This window comes from Gallinula chloropus (genome assembly GCF_964237585.1).
Source record: "Gallinula chloropus genome assembly, chromosome: 19".
In the NCBI taxonomy this organism is placed as follows: Eukaryota; Metazoa; Chordata; class Aves; order Gruiformes; family Rallidae; genus Gallinula; species Gallinula chloropus.
The window spans coordinates 9,672,975-9,697,334 of NC_140104.1; the positions used below are offsets into that span (position 1 = coordinate 9,672,975).

Here is a 24,360-nt window from a genome sequence, read left to right on the forward strand (position 1 = left end):
TGATTAACAGGAGAACAAAAGACACACTACTGCATATGAGGAGTGACACCCCTGAACAACACTTCAGTACCTACCTAGACCAACACTCCCATATTTTCCAGGAAGAAACTTACCTCACTCCCCAGTCTTTAACCAGGCTCCTTTATCTACCTCCTTTTATATGTCTCTCTTTTTCATTCTAACCCCAGAAAGAGCTTACCATCCAAGCTGGGCAGGACAGTACTCCTCATGGCCAGCACCAAACCAAGTGGAGATCCGAAGAGGAAGAAATCAGACACCTCAAATTCAAATCTGCCCAGGTTTACTTCTGAGACACTGGAACTCACAGGAGGAAAGTCTGCACCATCTTTCAACACACTCGAGTGGATGCTGAGGAAAAAAAGCACATTAATTCAGCAATAATGTAGAGGAAAGTGACTTTTCAACTGTTTATTACAGGTTAGAATTACTGATGCAAAAAGACATTTTTTAATTTTTTAAGTGCTTTGAACAGACTCAGTTACTTTGTATGACACATGTATGAGTTAAATACAGTTCATCTTGCCCTTACTGACAGAGAAAAGACCTGCCACTCATTTAGTTCTTTTGGAGATGGAACATCAAGACTGAGAAGCAGAACAGTAGCATTATACACCTGCTGTCCAGTCAGGAGGCAGAGCAGAACATGCCTCCAGATGTGTAGAGCCTGACAGAGATGCTGACTTAAACCAGAGCTGTAACCAAAGCCCTCATGAGTTATCTGCATACTACACACTATCTGCATGGACCAGAAATCAGAAATCCTGAATCACAGAATGCTTTGGGTTGGAAGGAAACTCATAGATCATGTAGTTCCAAATCCTCTGCTATGCACACTGGTCCCAGATCAGGCAAAGACCACAGGCCTCTCAATCTGAGAGCCAAGTGACATTCTCAGTTTATAACTTTGTTATTAACTGAAACTCCAGGGCCCAAGCTTAAGGCCCCTTTAGGGTAGAAATGAAACAAACCAAAAATTAAACCCATCACTGGCACATTTCACAAATGGGAGTGGCCTCTAAGCCAGGAGCACTGGGACAAAAGGCACAGGCAGACACACTGAACCACAGTCACAGTGCATAGGACAAGGACATTTCTGTGTGAAAGAGCAATCTTTGTAACCTCATTAACCACACTGACACACTGCCTCTGAATTGCAGTAAATGAGCTCATGGGGAAAAAAGTCTTAATGATCTTATACAAGTGTCTCAGACAGAAAAGCAACGGCTTGGAATCTCACTGCATGCACTGGGTGGATCAGAAGATAACATGGTTTCATTTGATTTGTGGGGTTTTTCCTCCCTCTTTACCTTACCAAGGGCTTTTTTCTGCTGTTTTTGGCCTGTGCTTGTCCAACTATTTCTCAATAACTCAGCAACAGCCTGCAGCTTGAGGAGTCCAAAATGTGAATGAAAGAGAACACTTTTCTTACTGCTTAAGTAAAGCTGCATGTAAAGCTTTCTGTTTAAAAACATAGATACACAGACAATGAAAAAAGGCTTGGGAAAAAACATTATCTTTTAATTATCCTATTGTCTCCCAAGTCTGAAGTGGATGTGTTTGAAAAAAGGATAGATGAGATACTTAGGGATCTGGTATAGCACAGGACAGGAACAGTTGGACTCAATGATCTTAAAGGTCTTTTCCAACCTTGTGATTCTGTGACTGACAAAAAAATCTTCATGTTTTCAGACACAGACAAGCAAAACCCAACCATTCTGCATCAGAGAGAAGACAGTTTACAAAATATTGATATCCAGAAAACCCAATGGTTTGAACATAAAAGCAGAACAGTCAACAAAAGCAAAGCAAATTACATTCAGTCAAAGCAATAAAATAAAATTACCTTAAACTGTTAAGAAAATTGCCAGAGAGTTTAAGTAAAACACAGTAGTAAATCTACACTATATTCAACTGTACCAGAACTGAAACTTCAACACAGAGTAAGACTTTTCCCTCTCTATCATTCCCAATAAAATAAAGAAAATAAGATGATGGATAGGAGACAAAAAGCACAAGGAATTAAGACAGGTAAATAACAAAATAGCTTGAAACAGGCAGAAACAATGAGACAAAGGGAATACTTATCTTCTCATGAAATCTGTGTTTTAAAGGTTTCTTAGCATCCAGGAAAGCCTAATAAGTAAACTTTCCTCCCCCAGCCTCCTCATTTAAGCCAAATGTTCATGTAAGTCTGTTGGGTTATTTTTTTTAAAGATGATTGGAGTATCTCATACACCAATGGGAACACAAAAAGAAATTGTCTCACTTCTTACAGAAAAATGGAAAGCTCTTAAGTGAAGTCAGATGGATTAATTAGATAAACATAATGGAAATTTAAAATTATAAAGCATTCATCCACCTTGCTTTGTGTGGGCTGGAAGTACTTGCATTTAATTTTGCATGTTCAAGACTTGCAACTCAATACAGACAGAATAGAAAACTTTCCACATGTGAGTAAGTTCATACCATACCCACTATTTCTATGGTTTGCTTTGAGGGGTACATGGGGACTTTAAGCAACCCTCCAGAAACACACCACAACCAATAAAACGATCCTGCTGCTCTGGTGCTGACAGGCTCCAGTCAATGGCAAGCCTATTTCCTTTACTTAGTCATCAAGCACAAGTTACCTAGACAGGAAAGCATGATGCTGGGCTATAGTATCACAGTCATAGGTGGATGAGTCACTCTGTTTCCTAGGCAACGGCTGCCTTGGCTTCTCATCCTCCATGATTGCAGAGATGTCAATATTGCTTTTGCTCAGGCGTTTGCTGCCACCCAGGCTCGAGTCCTCTGCTAAGAGGGGATTATCCTTCAGAGAATGAACAGAGCAAAAGGAAGGTTTAGACAGTGACCAAAACACGACAGAGCTTATATCAAATGGCTGCATTTACACATTTGACCTCACTTTAGCCAAGAAAGGGTGGAAGAGGTAAGAGTCTCTCTGCAGCAGAAGATAAGGAAAGAGATGAAGAGTAAATTTTCCTCTAACAAATATAGCCTAAAGCTGAAAGGAGAATCAGATTTGGGTTTTTTTGGGGGGGTTTTTTTGGTTGGTTGTTTTTTTTGCAGGGGTGGGAAGGAGAGGAGGAGGACTAACACCAGAGATTTATCCCTCATCACTTCATCATTCTTAGAGGACCATAAGTATCATAAGATAATCAGAAGGGGTCTTACCTGAGTGCACAAAATGCCCATTACAACATTAATGGTCTTGCTCATCATGTTCCATGGAGGCAGGACCTGATATTTTAAGAATGTGAACTTCTGCAGGATGCAAGAGGAGACCAGTGGTACCATATCTTTAAGGTACCCCTTAAAATAGGAAATAGATTTATTTATTGTTCATTTCCTCCATCAATTCTGCACCTTGCACCAGCATCCTCCCTGACCTATCCCTATTACCCCCAGACTTTCATTCCTGCATCCATTTCAGTAGGCAATGCAAAGGCTGCTTTTTAAAACAAATGCCACTGGACTGAACACCCCTGTTCATGCATTACATCTGGGTGCATGAGGTATGCAAGATCTGGTTCTTTCTAACAACTGTAATCCAATTCTGTGTAAATCTTTTTCTATTCACATCAACAAAATAAGACAGTGTGAAAATGCCTGACATCTATTTTTTACAAAACTTCAAGGATACAAACATCAACAAAGCACACTAGGGAAACAGATACAGTTAAACCTCTTCTAACTGCATAATTACTGGTTTTCATCCATATTCTACTAACTCATCCAGTGCAGTACTAGAATTCATGGGATGAGATGACACAATTAGCATCAGCATCTTAATAACTTGCAGAAATTTAATTTAGGACCAGCATGTTCAGAGACAATTATTCCTGTAATGGTACAATGAAAAACTTGAAATGCATACAGGAACCTCTTTCTGCATTTCATAATAATGTTGCAATATTCACATCATGCCAACCTTCATTATTAAAGCTGGGTAAGATTTAGGACCGTGCTTGGCATAATGATAATGTACCTACAGTGTTAAAATGAAGCCTCACTTCTTGTAGCTGTAGTATTATTGACTGCAGAGAACTATTTCACAAGGCCAGTTAGGAGGTGAGAGCTCCTGCTGTGTGTTAGCAGCAGCAGCTGACTGTTCCCACCATTCTGTGTGCTAAAGTGATGCAAAGCCAAAATAAAGTCTCCACCTAAAATACATGCTTCCACTGAGGTCAAGCCACAACCAACTCCTGGCCCTACTACTTCTATTTTTATGTAACCAGCAACTTTTCTTCCCCACTTGATTTGCCCTGCAGTTATCAACCTTACACTGAAGCTCTGTTATAACATCAGTCTTTTTTAGCAACTCTATCTGTTCTCCAGAACACCAGGGACCATTCACAGCCAAAATTCCTACAAAGTGTGTCCAACAGTTTCTTAGAGTAACTTTTTATAGGTGAATTCTCAAGAACAAAAGTGAACATTACTTTATCTGCTAGTGTTATGTCTCACAGTTACCTCAAACTGATTCAGTGAAGGCATTTATTTACCTCTTAACCTTCATGATGAATCCTGATCTCAAGTTTGTTCCCAAGCAACAGTACCACGACAATGCAATATATTTATGATTTTAAATTCTAACTTGCATGCTACAAATACCCTGCAATCTTAGCCTACAATTCAAATTTTATGTTTTTACTATGAATAGTTTCATTAGAGTGCATCAGAATATTCATGGTGGCACACCAGAAGATGAATCCACATGCACTGAACTGAAAGGGAATTTTTAGAGATTGAAACAAAGCCCATGAAAATACACTGACAAATCCATTTATTTAATGGCCTGTAGATCAAGCTCTTCAACATTGTATAATCAGTGGCCTTTGAAGGTTCACACTTGCATCAAAACCCTAAGGCCTTTTTAAAACTCTTTTAATTAAAACCATGTGAGAGAGATGTCCACATCTTGGCCCCTATTTCTTTTCTTAAAATAATTCCTGTCAATGGATTGAGAAAAAGGGGGACACTTCAAGGTGCCAGACAAAGAAAGCAGATGCAGGGAACTCAATATTACTAAATATTTTTGTTTAGGTCTCTTGACTTCCTAGTGGTCTCTGGATGGAGGCTGAATGCTGGAAGGGCAGAGAGTTGACAGTAACCTAACACCAAACACTTCCCTTTTATTAACACAGTATTTGAAAACTAAGTCATGTCACCACAGAACTAGCTAAGACTTTTTAGTATTGGAAGCTAATACCTTCATCCCTGAACGCTGTCTGTTAAACTCCAGGACAACAACCACCACTTAAAGCAAGTTAACAGGACACAGAATTATAGAATCATAGAACAGTTTGGGCTGGAAGGGACCTTAAAGATCTTCCTACTAGCTAATCTAAATCTACTCTCTTTTTCCTTTTAAAGCCATTACCCCTCATCCTATCACTCTTGTAAACAATGCCTCCCCAGCTTTCTCATAGGAGTACCAGAAGGCTGCTCCAAGGTCTACCCAGAGCCTTCTCTTCTCCAGGCTGAACAACTGGCCCTACTCTCTCAGCCTGTCCTCATAGCAGAGGTGCTCCAGCATTGCCCCCTCTGGACTCACTCCAACAGATTCATGCCCTTCTTGTGTGGGGGTCCCCAGAACTGCATGCAGTAGTCCAGGTGTGGTCTTGTGAGAGTGGAGTAGAGGGGCAGGATCCCCTCTCTTGACAAAAAAACCAAAAACAGGCCAGATTTTAAGCTCTTTATTTTGACCATTTAGGTTCACCTTCACAACAGAGTCTCTGTTGTATACTGCAAAAGGGACTGAGCCAACTCAGTGTTTCTCTCTCACAACTGACTGTGGTAACAGGGAATAGAAGAACACAGGAAAGTTGAAATTGTAAGAGCAAGGAAGTCAAAAGAACCTGTATTCCTTAAAGCCTGATCCCCACACTCAGATTTATCACCAGCTCTTGTACTATCAACCCCACTATAGGACTGGGATCCAGAAGGACCATTTCTTCATTTACTTTGTTTGCAATGCACTGTCCTCAAAGGCTGGTTGCTGAGAATCCATAAACTTCTTTTAATGGTGAGTAATTCTCCTTCCCAGAAACATTTAGATGTCTCTCTGCTCGAGAGTATTCCCCCCCATAGCTCTCAACTGAAGAAAGAAGGTATGTATCACTGAGCCTATTTTTGAGGAGAGCGCTAAATAAAACAGTTAAGAGATGAAATAATTTGGCCAGGGTCACAAAAGCATCAAATAATGGAGCATGGGCACCTCAAAGACTGTCAGCTTAATACACTACACACACTGTCCATGTCCACTTGATTTTCAAGTATGTAAGATGAGTTGAACTTTAATTTTCCTTCTGTGCTGAGCACAGTAATAAAGCTTATGTGCCAGCATTACTGTAAAAAAATCACAGAATGACCCAAATGTAAGACCTGGCACTTGGCTTTGCAGAACCTCACACCATTGGCCTTGGCCTGTCAATCCAGCCTGTCCAGATCTCTCTGGAGGGCCTTCCTATCCTCAAGGAGACCAACACTCCCACCTAACTTACTGTTGTCTGCAAACTTACTGAGGCTGCACTTGATCCCCTCGTCCAGGTCATTAATAAAGATATTAAAGAAAAGTGGTCCCAGCACAGAGCCCTAAAGAACACCAGACTGGCTGCCAACTGGACTTAACTCCATTCACCACCACTCCCTGAGTGTGGCCATCCAGCCAGTTTTTTTACCCAGCAAAGAGTACATCTGTCCAAGCCAAGAGTAGCCAGTCTCTCTAGGAGAATGCTGTGGGAAACTGTGTCAAAAGCTTTTCTCAAATCCAGACAGACAACATCCACAGCTTTTCCCTCATCCACTAAGCAGGTCATCTTGTCATAGAAGGAGATCAGGTTGGTGAAGCAGGACCTGCCTTTCATGAACCCATGCTGACTGGGCCTGATCAGTTTTCCTGCACGTGCCTCATAATGACACTTGGGATGATTTGCTCCATAATCTTTACAGGCTCTGAAGTCAGACTGACAGCTCCCTGTGTCCTCTTTCCAGCCCTTCTTGTGGATGGGCATCACATTTGCTAATCTCCAGTCAACTGGACCTCCCCAGTCAGCCAGGATTGCTCATAAATGATGAATTTATACTACCAGAAAAAAAATCTTTCCTAGATCACATTTAGAATTAATCCTCCCTTCTCACCAAATGTAGCACTCACATAGACACTCATGCACCGCGGTCCATTCAGATACTCAGGTGACTGGCATTCCCTAAGGTTATTCTTTCACCAGTAACTAAAATGTATTCCTGAACCCATCAACACTAGACTCTGCTCAGGCAGTAGCCTAAGAAATTCCAGACCACATGCAAAGAAATTAAGAAAAAATTATAAAAGGATAGACTATTTTGGCAAAATCAGTAGCCTAACAGAGATTACTGAGAGGACACATCTGCACCTACAGTTAGGGGTGCATTAAAGGGCACCTGATAAGCCTACTTCAAAGACTCACAGAAAAAGCATTCACTAGTGATTTCTGTATATTCTAAAACTGAAGCTGCAGGCTTAATTTTCAGACAGTGGTTTTTCCATAAAGGAGCAAAATCCCATGCTAACATGGCAATTTACCAAATCCTGAAATTTGTTCATGTTTAGATGGAACTGATTTCCTTCAGGGAATGAATCTACTTTCAGCTGTGTAGAGTTTTTCTCTTCACCTGGATGCTGTTGATGCTTCCTCTCCTGCTACTGTTCCGACTCTCATCGGCTGTATTAGAATTATAGCAGATGGCATCAAAGCCCAAAATTCCTCCAATGCAGTCACCAATGAGACACACCTGGGGAAAAAATTTTTGGAAGATGTAGCAAGTGTTTTAGAAGAAACAATATGCATTACAGGACCGCTGAGGAGTTGCTCTCTCACTTTACACTTTTGTTTCTGGCTTTTTTTACACCTTGGTTCCTACTGCAGCGGAAAATGTGTAGTTACTTTCTCCCATTTCCTTTTATCTCCAGAAATAGAGTCATAGAATCACACCCTGTGCCAAGAATATCTGTCCTGGGGACTATTTTGATCATCTGGGATGTCTGCTAAATGGGCTGGATACTTCCAGCTGCTTGAGATTCCAGCTCAAATAGTCCCTACCACTGGACAACTTCTTTCAACAAAGATTTCAGGCCACTTCACATTTCCTTCAAAATCATACAGTGAATAGGATCTCAACAAATGAAAAACAGATTGGTATGCCTCTGTCAGGACAAGGAAGTGGACCTATTAAATGAGATCCTCAGCAGAGAGACTCACTCTTGCTTCATACTTAATATAAACACACAGATTTGAAGTTACCTTCAAGGACCTGGGAATTAAAAAACAGAGTACTAAATTTGGGAATTCAATAGTTGGGTGTAATGTTATGGCACACTGGAATCTACCTCACAAGCCAATTCCACTGAATACCTCCCCACCCACAGGAGATGATTCTTTCTCCCTGACCCCTGCCTGTGTCTGAGGATGAATAATAGCTGTATTACCTTTCTCCTGGATAACAGGAAAGATACATACAGGGTGGTGGTCAGATTACAAGGTGTATATTTTAGAAGTACAGGACTTATTCAGAGGTAGAGCTGAGATTTCTATCTATGGATTGAAGGAAAGCTGCTGTGTAGGTAGCTCAGAGAACTCACTTCCATTCCAACAATGCTGGCAATCATTGATAGTGAAAATTCTGTGAAGCATACAGAGGTTGTGCAGACTTTTCCACATGAAACATCAATATATTTGGGTTGTAAAACACACCATGGAGTCATCTTCGTAGATTTGTCAAAGAAAAAAACCCCATAACACTCAATTTTCTATTGAGGTAATTATTCTCTCAATTATTTCTGAAACTGGTATAATTCTTCTTTATATACTCTAACTTTCATAACGTTCTGCCACTGCAGCTGGGCTGGTTTTATACTTCAAGCAGGATGAGCTTACTATGGATATTAAAACTGGCTTCATATCAAATTTTAGTATAAATATACTGATACACCACAGCATAATCTTATTGCTGATATAGAAAATAATTTGTGTAATAAGACACATGCTTTCCTTCAAAGATTGCACTGTAATCTATATTAAATGTAATATTTTTTTCATTTTATTTCACAAAATAATTTCAGTAGCTCACACAGTGTAACAGTATCATATTTGTACTACATGAAGCAGGAAAGTACTGGGTTTTGTAGCCTAATATGGAGAAGCAGGAACAGTAACTGATACATGTCAGCCAGAAGAATTCTGGAAGTGGCTTCACCAGGGGGTAGGTCACACCAGAAAAATTACATGACTTCCCTAGAATTATACAGAAAATCTGTAACACTACAGGCCACTGAGTATCTGTCTTCTAAGTTTCTTTATTGTCAGTTGTTTTATTACTACTGTGATGGAGGCAAAAAAGAAATAGTAATAGTTAAAGGTTGGATCCCTTATGCTCTTGGACATGTCCCAACTTTTCCTATCAGCTATAGCATGTGTGTGAGGAACTCAGCAACACAGATTATCATTTGTCTTGTGCTGGTGTGGTTGTTCACTGCTTAGCATACTCCACTTACAACACAACTCTTACACATTACCAGAGCTCACAGGTACACTCCTTAAGAGCTCAGGGGACAAAGTGCTTCTAAGAGAAGGCACAGTATCTTCTAGCAACTAGGTCCATGTTAGATACTGCACAGGATTCCAGAAGTGTCTTTTGTGTGCTGGACACTGAGGAGGCACTGCATACAGGTAATCCCACTGCTAACATTCACCCATCATATTTGCAGTATGGTCCCACACTCATAACTCAAAAACCTCAACCCAATGCCTTAAAAAGAAACAGTCTTGTTCTAAAGGAGTTTTACTTGAGTGTAAGAGAAAACAGTCCTACCTGTCCATTAAATCCAGCCCCATCTGTAGATTTGAGAAATTCATTGTAAACTTGATTGGCTCTACTGATCACCATGGCAACTGCATCCTGGTACTGAGGGGATGAAACGGCCAGCAAGGGCAAGGCAGCCAGTGGGATGTGGTCTTCACTGCTGCTGAGACAGCTCTCATCGTAGCTGTAGGGATTTAGGCTGGAGGACGACACAGTATCATGAGGAAAAATGCAAGAGGCAGCACACAGCATCAGAGAAGGAACAGTTACTTCACAGAAACGGGTTGGGCTATTGCAGTTCACATAGAGAAAATGCAGGAAGGCTCATTTTCTCACATAATTCAACTGCTAAAAAAAATAATCAAGGACTTACTGCTTTATGTGACCAAGATCATGCTAGAAGTTATTTCTGTAGTTAAACATACTTGTTGCAATTTTTCCACACACAAGTAGACATAATTTAGAACAGCAAAGAGATTATTCCATTTCAGATTTTTTTTCCCCCCGTATACAACTTACTACATCAAAGAACAGGATCCAATCATCACAATGGAATATTGTTTCCTAGACCACAAGTGTAACAGATGTGTTGTTCAAAAGCATATAAACCCATTTTCCCCAGTGTCCCATCCTTTCAAAAACAGCAACGAAGTTGCACACATTCTGAAATCATACATTAAGTGTTTGCATGGTAACATTTGGCAAAATAAAAAAAAAAGAGAGGTGATTTAACTGAAAATGTGAGACTAAATTTGATAGGATGGCAGCTTTATTTTAGCTTGCATGTGTATTCTGCAAGTTTCTCAGCAAATCTGCCAATCACATCTTGACTGATTTTTATTGATGAGCGGGGAAAAGAATTTAGAGAGCGCCAAAGATGCAAAGCATAATAATGTGTGCCAGATTCTCCTACAGCAAGTTGACAGTCCTCTGGAGATTAAAATCAGAATTATTTTGGGTAATTCAATTCACACAAAGTTCATCCAAAGCTGCAGGCAAGCACTCGAACACTGTTGTACTCCCTTTCTTTAGGATCTTGGTGGGCTATCAAATATTAAAAAGCAAACTGCCTGAAATTGAATTAATCTATGCCTCTGCTAAAGCCTGCATCCTTGATTCTAATGCCAGGATTATGAAAGAGCAGAAGACTTGCAACTCTCAAGCGTGGAAGCTGGTCTGTGTTCATGTCCTGAACCTCACAGGACATTTCCACACTTGGCTTCTGCTGAAGCACTACAAGGATTCGGTATTTTTCACCCAAAGTAGTGTAACAGTTTCTGTGTCCTGGAGCTCAGCTGCTCTGCCAAGCTGTGTCAATTTACCAATTAACACAGCTTCATTTTGCCCGCTGATTAGATCATCCCAATGCACAGCAGACATACAGTTGTGAATACTAACTCTCAAAAACGAAATATGAGCTTTAAAAACCTACATAAAAAGACTTCATTTGTTATAACAATTGGCAGGTAACACCCCAGAAAGAGAATTGTGAATGTTTGAAATGGAAAAAACACAGACTTGCCTAAGTTTTCATAATAAAATTAAAATATAAGCAATATTCACAAAAGAACTGCAGAAAACAGTCAAAGGAAAAAAAGTTGTTTGCAAATTTTTTTAAAGGCTAAAGGAGTATAGATCAAATTGAAATTGAGCAATATTGTCTAGACAATTAATCACAGTTCACTGCTTTAGAAAGGAGAGTCTGGGGGATTTAATTCCAATTTATTGTAAAGGTTGCAGACACAGAAACCTCCAGTGTTACTGCAGACACAACACAAAAGGAAGAAGGATCCAGCCCACTGAAAGAGGGTACAGAAGCAATGAAGCTGTTTATCATAGGGGGGCATGGGAAGTACCGTGCTGAAGCTGAGACAAACTGAAAACATATCAGCGCTGGAGCTGTGAGGAGAACAAGTCCTGTTACCTTGATGCAATGACAGGACACTGCAGGAGGTCCTTCCAAAGCACCAGCTTGGAAATACTTGCACAAAGGCTGGAGATGGAAATCATGAGGATGCAGATGAAATCACTAAGTGTAAGAGCCTGACAGATAAAGTCACCAGTGTTAGAACTGAACTAACACCTCCCTGATTAAAGGCAGCACATGATTAGGCTGTAAGACCAAAGTGGTGTTGTCTGGTGGATAAAAGTAGACCTGGTTCCCATGGAAAAAGTGATTGTGGCACAGTGGCATCTGTCAGCTGGGAAAACTGACACTGCACCATGGATATGGGGGATGAAAGGTGACACAAATGGGGGGATGACGACATGGAGGAACAAGGGATTGAACACTTATTCCAAATGAAAACAACATCTGGCTAGAGGCAGAGCAAGACAAAACACTGGATCTCCTCAGAACTTCTGCAGGTCAGCAGTCCCTGACCATAGGAGAGGTGAGAAGAGAAAGCAGAGGGGGAAATCAACCACATTGTAACACTTGCTTGGGTAACTATCACACATTTTTTGGAACTTTGTTTTGGATGTCTGCACTCCACGCCAACAGTCCTGGGGACTTACTGTAGCTGCTTCTGAATGCCAGACTATGCACTGACTTCCTTGGCTTTCAGGGTAAAAGAAAAACAAGGAATAAAAAATACTCAAATCTTAATGACTACACTTCCCCATATACTTTTTAGTTACATGATAAAAGTACTTGATTAGAAAAACGCAACACCAAGAGCTTACATTGCAAGACCCAATGGATCAGCACTCCAAAATTTATCAAATTTGGATCTTCCAAATGAGAACTTCCACCTCATTTGATTATTCAGATGCTTACTTTCCTACTTAAGCATTTGCTTCCTAAATGTAACTTTTGTTTTGGCACTTCTTCCCTTCTCCTCCACACCCTCACCCTCCCACCCCCCAGCAAGTTTCCAATTACTATTCACTACTTTGGCTAATAATATAATTTAGGGGCTCTAGTCTCTAGTAAAAGATCTCTTTCCTTCAAGCCACTATTTGCAAGGTGGGAGGAAAGCTGCATAGGTGCATTCAGATGAAAAGTCCCAGTGGAATCCCAGGCACTCAGCACACAGACCCAGCACAATTCAAAACCTGTGCCAAGGGAAACAGGGTTGTGCTACCTTGGCACGCACTGTGCTCACGCGTTCAGAAAACGGAGGATACATTCAAACCACACAAGAAATCTTGTGCTGCTGCCTAGTCAGTCATCTGGCTCACCCTTGAAGAAACATTATACACACTTCCTCCCCCACAGTTTGCTAAATGGCATGTTTGCCACAAGTTTGTTCCACAACTGCATCCTGGAATTCTAGCTGTGAAAGCTGCTGGCATGAAGCTGCAGAAATGTGAGAGCAGGGAATCAGCTCTCATTTGTCAGCCCCAAAAGGGTACATCACAAGCAGCTCCATGCAACAAAATACCACAGCAATATCAATATTCTGTTAGTGCTGGGAATGATTCTATAGGACAGTCAAACACCCAGATTGGCTGTTTTCAGTCTGCCTGCAACAAGACAGAATCAAAAAAACAGAGAAAGAAAGCAAGGGCTCTGTTCATCTGGGCTGCCAATACACCCTTCCAGCTCTTCTTCCAGACAGTTGAGACCTTCAGGCACAGCATTATGGGATACTTAGGAGATACTACTGATCCCTGTCTTAATCAATCACTCAAATGGACAAGGATACTCTCCCGTTCTTTCATCCTTCACCTTCTCTTCTACTGTCAGTCCTCTTGCTTCACAGGACAGCAACTTGGACATCCACACACTTTCCTGGCTGTTTCAATGTATTCTACCTTGAGGCAAACAGGCTAGTCAAGAAGTTTACTAATTTTACCAATGACAACATGTTTGAGGCATTCTTGCCTAGAGCTTTTAATTAATGAAGATCTGATCCAGCAGGCTGTAGTCCACCAAGGGTTTTGTGGTTGGTTTGTTTTTAAACAAATGCATCCACTTAGAAAAGGATGAAAGATTCCTTTCAGGTCTTGCAGTAAGCAAAACATTAAGAAAGATTTGCAACATTTCATCATCAAAAAGGCAGGTTACAGAAAGCCATTCAAAAATCACACTGCCAGGACAAGCATTAGAAAATGCAAATCAACTTACTTGGAAACAAGAGAGAAAGCTGCTGAACAGATCGCTGGGCAGGGAACGAGTCTGATTAAGATGTGGCCCAAAGCAGTGGGGAAATGGGCTTGGGTCACTTTCTCAACCACAGAACTAAAGGTGTTGATGTCTGCCAGCTTGCTGCTGTGGTCCCCAGCTCCAGTGTCTAAGATGTTCCCACCATGTAGGATCAAAATTAGCACATGAGTTTTGCAGTTCTGGTGTTGAACTACTTCCTGTGAGAAAACCAGGGAATAAAAAGGGAGGAAGCTTTTACAGACAGCGTTGGTACACTTGGTGTTAATATTCACAGGTAGTTAGCAGTGATTTTTTTTTCTCCCACCACCAATATGATCCATTTGTGGTGTTTGTCTTCACTGGGAAGTTTGTGGGTGCACTCTGTGTGTATGCATTGTGTGTGTGTCCATCCTATGCTGCATTTAATTCAAGTAAGTTTGAACCAGGTACAGCACACAGTGCTCTGCCAGCAAAAGCTTGCAGAACACACGTGGGTTTCAGATCATTGAAGACTGTTGTGTGTACATTAAAAGCTATTTTAAATATATTGAGACTGGAGAAAAATTCCAACACCCACAGACAGCCTAAGGGAACATCTCTCTAGGTACTGTGAATGAGGCTGCTGCATTTACTGGAAAGGTTCCAATTCAAATCACTACAGGTTCTAAAAGGACAAATTTTTCTGCCAATGAAAACATCCAGAAAAGCAGATGATACAGATATTTCAGCCTTTTGAGGTTGGCAACTTATTAAAATGAAAAATGGGGCTGCCTGAGAGAGTAAAAAATGTATGAATGCTGATATCCATAAACCTCACGAATACATCGCTGAATGTGTGAATACATGCACACACAGACAAGAATTAGTGTGCTCCACAGAATGTTATCTACTTGAGTCTGGAAAAACATTTTGAATATCTCACAACTCCACTTTTTTTTCTTTTACCCCTCAAGAGTTATGTGCACTCACAGAACCCAGGGATACACTAACAGATTAGAAGATTCTTTGTTTTTAAACCTTGACTTCTATTTTCTTCTCCCATTTGGATCACATGATTCCTGGAAACTTCTAGTTCCTCACCAAATATGAGCACACAACAAAAGTAACAGTAACATTTCTTGTGTTTGTCCAAGGAATGTTAATTTCTAGATTGGGTGATTTACTGAGAATTTGGCAACGTTCTGGACACTTCATTCTTAAATTCTGGAACGAAAGCCACACACTTTAACAGTAAAAGCAAAATGAGAATTGCTCTGAGTGTAACAAGAATAACATTAATCAGAAAAGCTGACAAGTAAGCAAACACACTCACATTTAAGGCTGTAGTTTAGTGAGGGGCAAGAAACATTGTTGATATGGATAAGACAAAGAAATTAGTAACTTTAGCACCTGTATAATGGCAGCAGAGAAATGGTTGAAAGAGAGAACTGTAAGCTGTTCCATAAAGCCACTACCTCTGATAGTTTTATTATCCAGTATGCACATGCATTCTGAAGGTATTTTGCTGACCTGTCTTGTAGCACTTAAGTACTGGAGCTTCAAAGGAATTTTAGGGTTCCACTTTTCATTGGCCTTATTTAGAATTTCCCTCTCCATACATCCCTATTCCAGCTACTAAGAAGAAAAATTTAATCCCCTTTAAAAGCTACCAACAGCTCCTTCCACAGCCAATGCCAACTTGTAAGTAACTGTCACCGCTGACAGTCTGGTGCAACTGAGAACTTCAGAACAGGGGAAACACATTGAAGCACATGAAGACTGATAAAGCCACTTACAAAATATCTCTCAGCTGGATTTAACTGGTATCCTTCACAGGAAGATTCTAAGGGAATTAAATTATCTTTCAGCAGTAGTTCAAGCATGATTAAGACAAGGGGGTCAAGGGCTAATCAAATGGACATCTGAAGTAAATGAAGGACTGCCATCATTTTCAGGAGGCTGCAGGATTAGAATTCCTCAGGAATAGCAAAGTAGGTATTTCCATTGCCTATCCTATGTGTGGACAGAGGATGACAAACAGTTAACTGGAAGGAACACAGCTTATTTAGATTCTTTGCTGCTTCTAAAAAAAAAAACAACCCCAAACAATTCTGTTACTCACAATTTCATGACTGCTGCTGAATTTGCTTCACAAAACCTACATTTCCACTGAAGTACTAAGCAGACAATTTCTCCTCAGAGAACTGGGTCATATTTCCACCTAAGTTAATTATGCAATGTCTAAAAAGCTTGTGATTTTCAGTGATTGCATGTGCACCTGCTGAACAAAGGAAAGACACAAAGCCACCAAACAGGTTTATAATGAGAGTATTTCCACATGTCTGCTCCACAGAAATCAGCAGAGTTTGTTTTGGGAACAATCTCACCTCACTGTCCTCATGTATTTCAATACTGCCTTGGGCTTGGAACCTTTGTTTTCTTAAAGAGGCTCTATATGATTCACCTGGAAAAAAGAAAGAGACATCATTGAACATAGAAATATTTGTTTGTCTCATTACAGACATCTATGGAGGTAAGGCATGCTTCTGGTTTCAACAGAAAAAGATCCTTTCACAGGAAATCCTGTGGACAAACAGAACAATAGAAAAGGTTTCTCACAGGCCTGAATATTAGAGGCTCTATTCTCAACAGCAATGTTTAAAAAGGGTTTGGGTCCCTATACAGAGGTGTGTAGCACTGGCACAGCTTACAGCTGCTGTTGGTCACCTGTGGCTTTCTGGAGAAGCAGTAGAAGAGGTCACCTGAGGCTCTGCATCTTCTTTGCTCGTCCCATACAGACATCTTAGATAGTCTGATATGTCTTAAATGGTTCTAAACACCCATATAAAGGCAAGTGAGCTAAACCTTTAAAGTTCTCTAAGGACTGTCAGGATCCAGCTCTTTCACAAACCCCTGTGACCACCCAGAAAACACCCAGAAGTAACTGTAGTGCAGAAAGAGTGATCAAACAATGGAACAGACTTTGTAGAGAGGTGGACAATACTCCAAGCCTGTCAGTATTTAAAGACATTTGGAAAATGCCCTTAATAACATGCTTTAACTTTTGGGCAGTCCTGAAGTGGTTGGGCAGTTGTAGGTTACACCTTTCCATTCTGCTCTTTTCTATAAAATGTCTCCCCTGGCTGTGAAAAGGCTTGGTGAGAAAATATCTCTTCTTGAGGAGATCCAGCACTATTTTTAAATATTTTTTTTTTTTTTTGCACACCATGTTTCACAGAATCAGAATCACCCAGGCTGGAAAAGACCTTCAAAATCATCATGTCCAACTGTCAGCCCTACACCACCATAACCACTAAACCATCTCCCCAAGTGCTTCATCTAATGCTCCCCAAGAGAGCGACTCCACCACCTCCCTGGACAGCCTGTTCCAATATTTCACCACTCTTGTGTTGAAGAAATTTTTCCTAATATCCAAACTGAACCTCCCCAGTGCAGAACCATTACAGAATCTTTCTGGTCTCTTTGTAATGAGGCCCTTTTGCCACAGCTGCATGTGTTGGTTACCTAGGAAACAGCTGTAGGATGGAGTTGATCAGCTCTGTTGTCGGTTGCATTGTCATGTTTATACACAGAGCTGATCTCTCCCTTGCAAATTAAAGAGATGTTCCATGCTCCTCTCTTGAAACACTTAGGAGAGATCTACAGCATAGGAGGTGAGCAAAGATTTGCAAATAGCACACTAAAGTCCACTCACACTTTAGCTTACAGAGTTCTGCAATCAGATCTGGTACACTGATTTCTCAGGTAAAGAAAGAGGAGGCAAGATGAAAAACATCAAGCTTCTGATACCTGCTGTCTCTAACATTAGTTTTGTGTCATGAAAAAGGATTATTTGGGGCCAAGGGGCACTGCCTTATAGTAAACCACAATGTTTATCTTCAAGAGAATACTGAAACAGGAAACCCAGGACTTATCACATGCTCAGAAACCTCTTCAGTTATCTATACAGTGCAGTGTGCTGGACAAAATACTTCCTCAGATTACTTGTGTGCTGTTCTTTGAAAAATCTTGTTCTAAAGATATGCCTTTAGAAAGCAGAGGGTGTGGTTTGCTTCTTCCCTAATGCATCAAGTGCCAGGTTGCAGGATAGTTCCTTGCTTCACACATGCAAGGATGTCATCCACTAACTGAACTAGGATTCTAGGTGCTGTTTTAATCACAAGTTCTATTTTATTGTTAAAGTAGCCCTCTGTCATAGAACTGGGATTCTTCCAAAGCTGCTCTCACTTAGGCTGAGAAGAAGAAAGAAAAAAGCCTATCAACTTGCAGTATTAGCAGCTACAGGAATGATGACGCACAGTTCAGTCCATGGAAGCAGACAAGCTATTTTCTTTCAGACATACCAATGTGCACAGTTCAGCTGTCTTTGGAACACTGCTACGCTGCCAGAAGTTCAGGCTGCAGTAATGTTAAACCACACACTGACTTACTTTGAAAATCTGTACCTAGAAATACAGTTTTGACATAGAAACAATAAGGAGATCTAAAAGAAGGAGGGGAAAAAAAAAAGAAAACAGAAAAAAGAAGGCAAAGGGGAGCCAGGTGTTTTCTTTTCTTGATGTGCCACAGGAATTTCAGGAGGTGTATCTGCAGCATTGTGCAGCACAAAGAGACAAAACCTGCCTGAATCCGAAGCAGTCCCACAGTGGGAGAGGCAGTGGGCTGTGTGTTAATGCGTGGGGCACATGTAAGGGGATCAACATAGGCATTGCAAGAGATTTGCTGATCACTTACTTTGGAAGATAAACAGATTTTGCGACTGCACATGTTCAGCTTTATTGTTTAGGTTAAATACCAAAGACTTCAGTAACTGGGGGACCTGCCCTGTCATGATAATATGAAGGCTAAGATTCTTCACCAGCTAAAAACTCTGTAGGAGCCAGAAACTGAGAGCATGACCTACTAGAGAGAATGACAGATATTTAATTAGGCTCTGAAAAAACCCATGATTTCAGGGAAATTACGTGGTTTACTTTTTACTGTAAGGGCTTTAATGAGATAAAATAACAACATGTTTTTTCTGGACTGAACCTCTCTGATGACATTATCAACACTTTACAGATTTTTCCAGCTGTCTTGATTCAGACCATCATTATACCAATTTATGCTAATTGCATCTTTATGTAAATTAAAGTAACAAAAAAAGGTACTGAAATCCTGTACAGAGTCAGAGACCAATGGGTTGCAATAGCTTACAGCTAGCCATGCGGTCAGGAAAGTTCAGGGTGGGATAAGACTAAAAACCTTCCATTCAGTGGTTTTGTCTTGGTTTTTAATTAACCTGCAGACAGAATCAGCTAGGCTTCTGCAATCTGGCAAAGGAGAAACAACACAGGAATGAGAACATGCTGAAGTATCATTCCTCAAGGTCAGCTCCTCTGAGGGCACCTAAACCCATCAGTAGTAGGTAGGAGGTAGTAGTGGCTAGTTCCAACTGCTGGCCTAATGTTCAAGTTTACAGAGGCATCCACCATATCTCCAAGCACACAGAGCTTTCAAAAACCCATCCTTTGTTTGAATGCTTTCCTGGGAAACTTGAGAACCTCAATCTAGTCACAGCTGCTGGACCACGTATCAGCTAATTGAGAACTACCTTAAGTAGCTAAATGGCTCTTAGCAGAATGCATACCAGAACAAGTGGCAGAGAAGGAGGTGAGTAAAACCAGAACCTGTGACTCACCTATTGCTGATCAGATGCTGAACTTACACAGCTCACAGCCCTAAATTAAATGCAACCACATTACAGAAATGACACTGCTTTGCAGTCTAGCAGTCAATATTCAGAACAGAGGCTACCATCTAAGCCAACTGATTTCATGACTAGGGAAATGATTTACCAAGTATTTCTGGACACAGAAACATCCACTGCTACCACAGATACCAATGAGGCATTGTTTCAGACTTGAATTCCCACTGGAACTGATATATATAATGTATATTGCACACGTTCATCTGGGACTTGCAAGACACCAGGCTGTGTGCCTACAGCTTTGCCTGAAATAACTCACTGCCCAGTCTCTGTACATGGAGTGTATCAGATCTCAAGATCAGCTGTCAGCATGAGGAGAGCCAAGTGAAAGAAAAAGCTCAGACAGTGATCCAACACCCCAAATCCACCTTGAAAAGCACAATTTCAATCTGTGACACAAAAAATAAGTAGCCTGAATACAGGGGAAAAGAATTCACACAATCATTCCCAAACTTCTGAGAACATGAGGTACAGTTCAAAACTGTACTAAGAATGAAGCCAGGTTCTCTTTCTTTTCCAGACTAATTTCAAACATCCCTAATGCTTTGCCATGTTAATTAGAGCAAATGTACAAAGCATAAGGTGGTGATAGTCTCCAAAGAAAACTGTTATTTCCATTATTGCAATCCCATGTGAAGTTATGCCATTTCTTGCCATCTGCTGTGCTATTACTAGCCATTTATAAAGACAAATCCAGCACGAGAAATATGTTCCCATGAAGGCTGTAACATATGCTTTCTATTAATAAATGATAAAGAATATTGTAATACACTGTAGATGCAGTTTCACAAACTGCACTATTTAGAAGAAAATAATGGCACACATCACTGAGCCCAATCCTGTTCTGGAAGCCCCAACATGAGATAGTACCTGTGTTAACTTCCACACTGTTTCTTCGCTGAATGAGGATTACACACACGCTACCAGATCTTGTACATGACTACTAGGGAGCACTGGAACAGAAGCAACACACAGGATTTAGCCAAGGATCTAGACCCAAGTGAACCTCAGCTCCAGTTCTCAGATGAGGCCAGATGAGCTGGACAAGCACGATTTCCAAAGGGGAAGGGGCTAGCACAGAGTGACAGCACGTGCTTATTAACATAGTTGCAGGAAGACAAACAGACATTTCAGTGTAAACTCAATGAGGATAACCAACAATTGCTCCCAGAGAGGACTGTGATGAGAAAACACACCTATTAGCAGCTTTCATTTCTGTAAGCAAATTTTCTCTCTTTAGCAAGCAATGCAAAACCACAGAAAGATCAACACCACAGTGACATGTCAATACACCCCTCAAACTGGAGTACCAGTAGCAAAGGAACCCTAGCAATGCCAGGCATGGCACTACTTTACATTCCTATAGCACTCAGAAACCTTAACAGCAACACCACTTGCACCTCTTCAAGCAGAGGGAAGCCTGGAACAAAAAGCACTGAAGGCTTCTGCATCCCAAACTGAGCCACACTATACTGCTCTGCATGAGCTCTCATGTACAGTAGCAGCTTCACCCTCCAATGCTCCACCTCTGCCAGTAATGTGTTAATGTTACAGGTACTAAACCACATTAAAAACAAACACATCTTAAACAAAACTCAAATGAATCCTGGTCTTTCCACACCCATCTCCTTTCTCTACATAATGTAACATCAGATCTGTGCTGGTTATCATTCCTACTATTATCTCTAGTGGTTAACAGCCTCAGTACTAAGACAAATGAGAATGCAAACTCACGTTGTTTGTCCTGTAGAAAGCCAGATGAGCAAAATGCAGAGTCTTCAACTGAAAAAGAAAAAACCCACAATGTGAAAAAGGATTTCTTTACATGAACATCTAGCTCTTTACTTTCTGTATTGAATTGCAGAAAAATATTTTGCAATTGATCACTATATGCTGATTTTTTTTTTTGGAAAAAAGGAACCCACGGACTTCAGTGGGAATAGCTCAGCATGACACACTTGGGAACTACTCTCATCTCTTCATCAAAAACAGTCTAGAAACCAGATTTCACTCCACTTCAAGAAAGGTATCATACCTGTAGCACTAGCCACTGAATCTCTAAATAACAAAGAATTAGCATAAACTATCTAGCAACACAAAATGGATTATTATTCCAAATATTGAATTAGCAGCGTTTTTAAGAATGCCTCTGTCCTTTCATTCCCTCCCACAGCCCATGCCTCCAAGGAAAGCTGCAAGTATAAAGGTGTTTTCTCAGGTCTAAATACAAAATGCTAAAATACAGAGACAAAAGGGCATGGGAAGAGAAGGGTCTTTCATTTAGTTTGTGCACATAGAGGCACCCTACAATACTCAGGACATTTCTACCACAGAGGGTAAACACTTTTGTCATCATTCCACCACCACAGATGCAAAAGGCCAACAGTAGCAGCCCACAGCCACCATCAGAGCTGGGATGGGACACAGGAGCCTCAAACCCTCCTCAAGATGCTTCTTCAGAGGCATAGGCAAAATTTGTTCCTTTCCCTGGAGCCTATCTACCATTTGAGCATATTCCAACAAGCAGTAGGAGATGGTGCTCTGCTGCTGAGACACAGTCTGAACAGACAGCAGAGGCAACGTTATAGTCAATGTATTTGAAAACAAAACCCAGACTGGTCAAGTGACAAGGAGAAGTGAAGCTGGTGGCCCTCCATGACCTATGAATTAAACAGTGCACGTGGTGCAATTGCCTGGGGACTGACATTCTTGTGTCCAGTGAAAGTTTCTGCTCGGTGCCTTAAGACTACAGAACTTGTATGCACTGTTCCTCATCTCGTGAATTCAAAATGCTGTGACACTATACCCCACTAGGGTTAATATATAATTAACAATAATTATTTTTAACTTCTCTGATGGAGGTAGCAGTATAGAAGAAGAGCTCTGCCACAATTCTCTTTCCCTTCAGAGGACCCAGCTATCAAATTTGACAACTTGGGTTTTAAAGGGAGTAGAAAGAAAAAAGTGACAGGTTCTTTAATATACAGCAAAGAACTCCACTCTTCTCCCTTCTTTGGGCTGAAAGTGCAAGCAAAGGGACCACCTTGGTACCTGACCTTCAAAGGACTGAAAATAATATGCATATCAGATGTATGTGTTGACTATTCTAGCTTCTATCCCTTTCCACTGCTCACTCCAGTAAGGCAAATTTTCTATTTGTTATTTTTCACATTATTAGGCAGTGGCAGACACTATTGCAATAATTTTAATAGCAGTGTAAACTCTACAGTCAGCTATGTACAAACACTCTTTAATTTATTATGTGACTCTAGGAGGACATGATGAAGAGGAGGAGATCACTTGCTAACAGAAATGCTAATTCACATTCACAGCCAAGTTGGCATTTCTGCAACTTTTTCTTTTCAGTCTCTTGACCTAATCATTAAATCTACTTTTTTTTAACATTAGAAATGCAAAATTCAACAAAACAATTAAGACCCACATATAATTAGGCTGAAAAGAAAGTTGTTGATTCTGTCAGGTTTTATACACAGGAAAGAATCAAGAGAGAAGGAAATATATGTATTTCATGTTACTATACAAGAAAATTGGACAAATATACAAGGAAATAAAACAAGAGGAAAAAAATTATATGCTCCAATCTTGCCTGAATAAACTGACCTTTTAACAGCTGGCTTCTTGCCATATTTCACAGTTACTCAGGGATGATTGCTAGCACCTTGGTGATTTTCCTTGCCAAAGATGTATGTAACCATTGCACAGGGAGCTGCAGACTCTGCCCTACTCCTAACCAAGCACCATTTGTACATATTAAAACTGCATAACCACTGTTATTTTCTGAAGCTGAGATGAATTTTATTTTGTGAGAAACAACAATCTGTTTCCAAACTACAAAGTCTTTCTCCTACAGAAACATCAGTCTGGACAGTAATACAGGTAAACTCTGCTCTTACAGTCATGATTTGTACCTACTAAGCAACAACCCGGTTGAATGTTTGATGAAGACCATCTCCTGAAGTGGATGAATTACTTCTCTGTCATGTTAATGGTTCTCCATAATACATGGCTGGTTAGATTCTTAATCTGATAGAAAGATAAAACAATTTGTGTGTTCCACAGCTAAATTAAGAACTGTTTATTCCTTATTAAGTATAAAAGTTTTAATTACTTTCTCATTCTCTATCTTCTCCACAACAGAGTGTGATTAGGGTAAATTTTTGTAGCAGCAGTCAGTGTATCACACCCTTCTGCCTGGTGTTGTCTTACCCTGTGCTGCATCACATTAGTCTAACCAGAGATTAAAGAGGTCTGGGACAAGGACAACAAGATTTTCATAAGTCTTTAATGCTCCTGAATGCCCAATAGAATTTATGGGCACTCAGTGCACTTTGAAAATCTAGCCCTGCGAACAGTCCACTCAAAATCAAACAAAACCAAACTTTCTCAGAAGGAGAAAGAATCACTGTCATCCAGTTAAGTCTTTATAGCAGCCTTCTGCACACAGAAAACCAGGAAAGATTAATTCCAAGTAGCACAATAAAAAGTATCATGAATCCCAGGGCTTTAGTATCGCAAAGGCAACACCAAACACAACGGTGCCCAATTTCAGAAGTAGTCAGTGTCTGACCACCCCTTCCATGTAGTAAGCCTCTACTAAAAGCTACTAGGATAGATTCTGCTATCCATTTTACTG

General features: G+C 40.5%; 1 protein-coding gene across 1 annotated transcript in view; it reads right to left on the minus strand.

The window, feature by feature from the left end:
• PITPNM3 (PITPNM family member 3) overlaps positions 1 to 24,360 on the minus strand; it is a gene marked incomplete at its 5' end in the record, with an annotated part of 68,742 nt that overhangs the window by 15,281 nt on the left and 29,101 nt on the right. The window contains 8 exons of the mRNA XM_084272888.1: positions 200 to 369; positions 2,652 to 2,833; positions 7,681 to 7,800; positions 9,877 to 10,066; positions 10,387 to 10,431; positions 13,940 to 14,175; positions 16,324 to 16,400; positions 21,441 to 21,488. Of these exons, the coding sequence (XP_084129014.1) occupies positions 200 to 369; positions 2,652 to 2,833; positions 7,681 to 7,800; positions 9,877 to 10,066; positions 10,387 to 10,431; positions 13,940 to 14,175; positions 16,324 to 16,400; positions 21,441 to 21,488 (1,068 nt within the window). The remainder of the gene's footprint in view (positions 1 to 199; positions 370 to 2,651; positions 2,834 to 7,680; positions 7,801 to 9,876; positions 10,067 to 10,386; positions 10,432 to 13,939; positions 14,176 to 16,323; positions 16,401 to 21,440; positions 21,489 to 24,360) is intronic.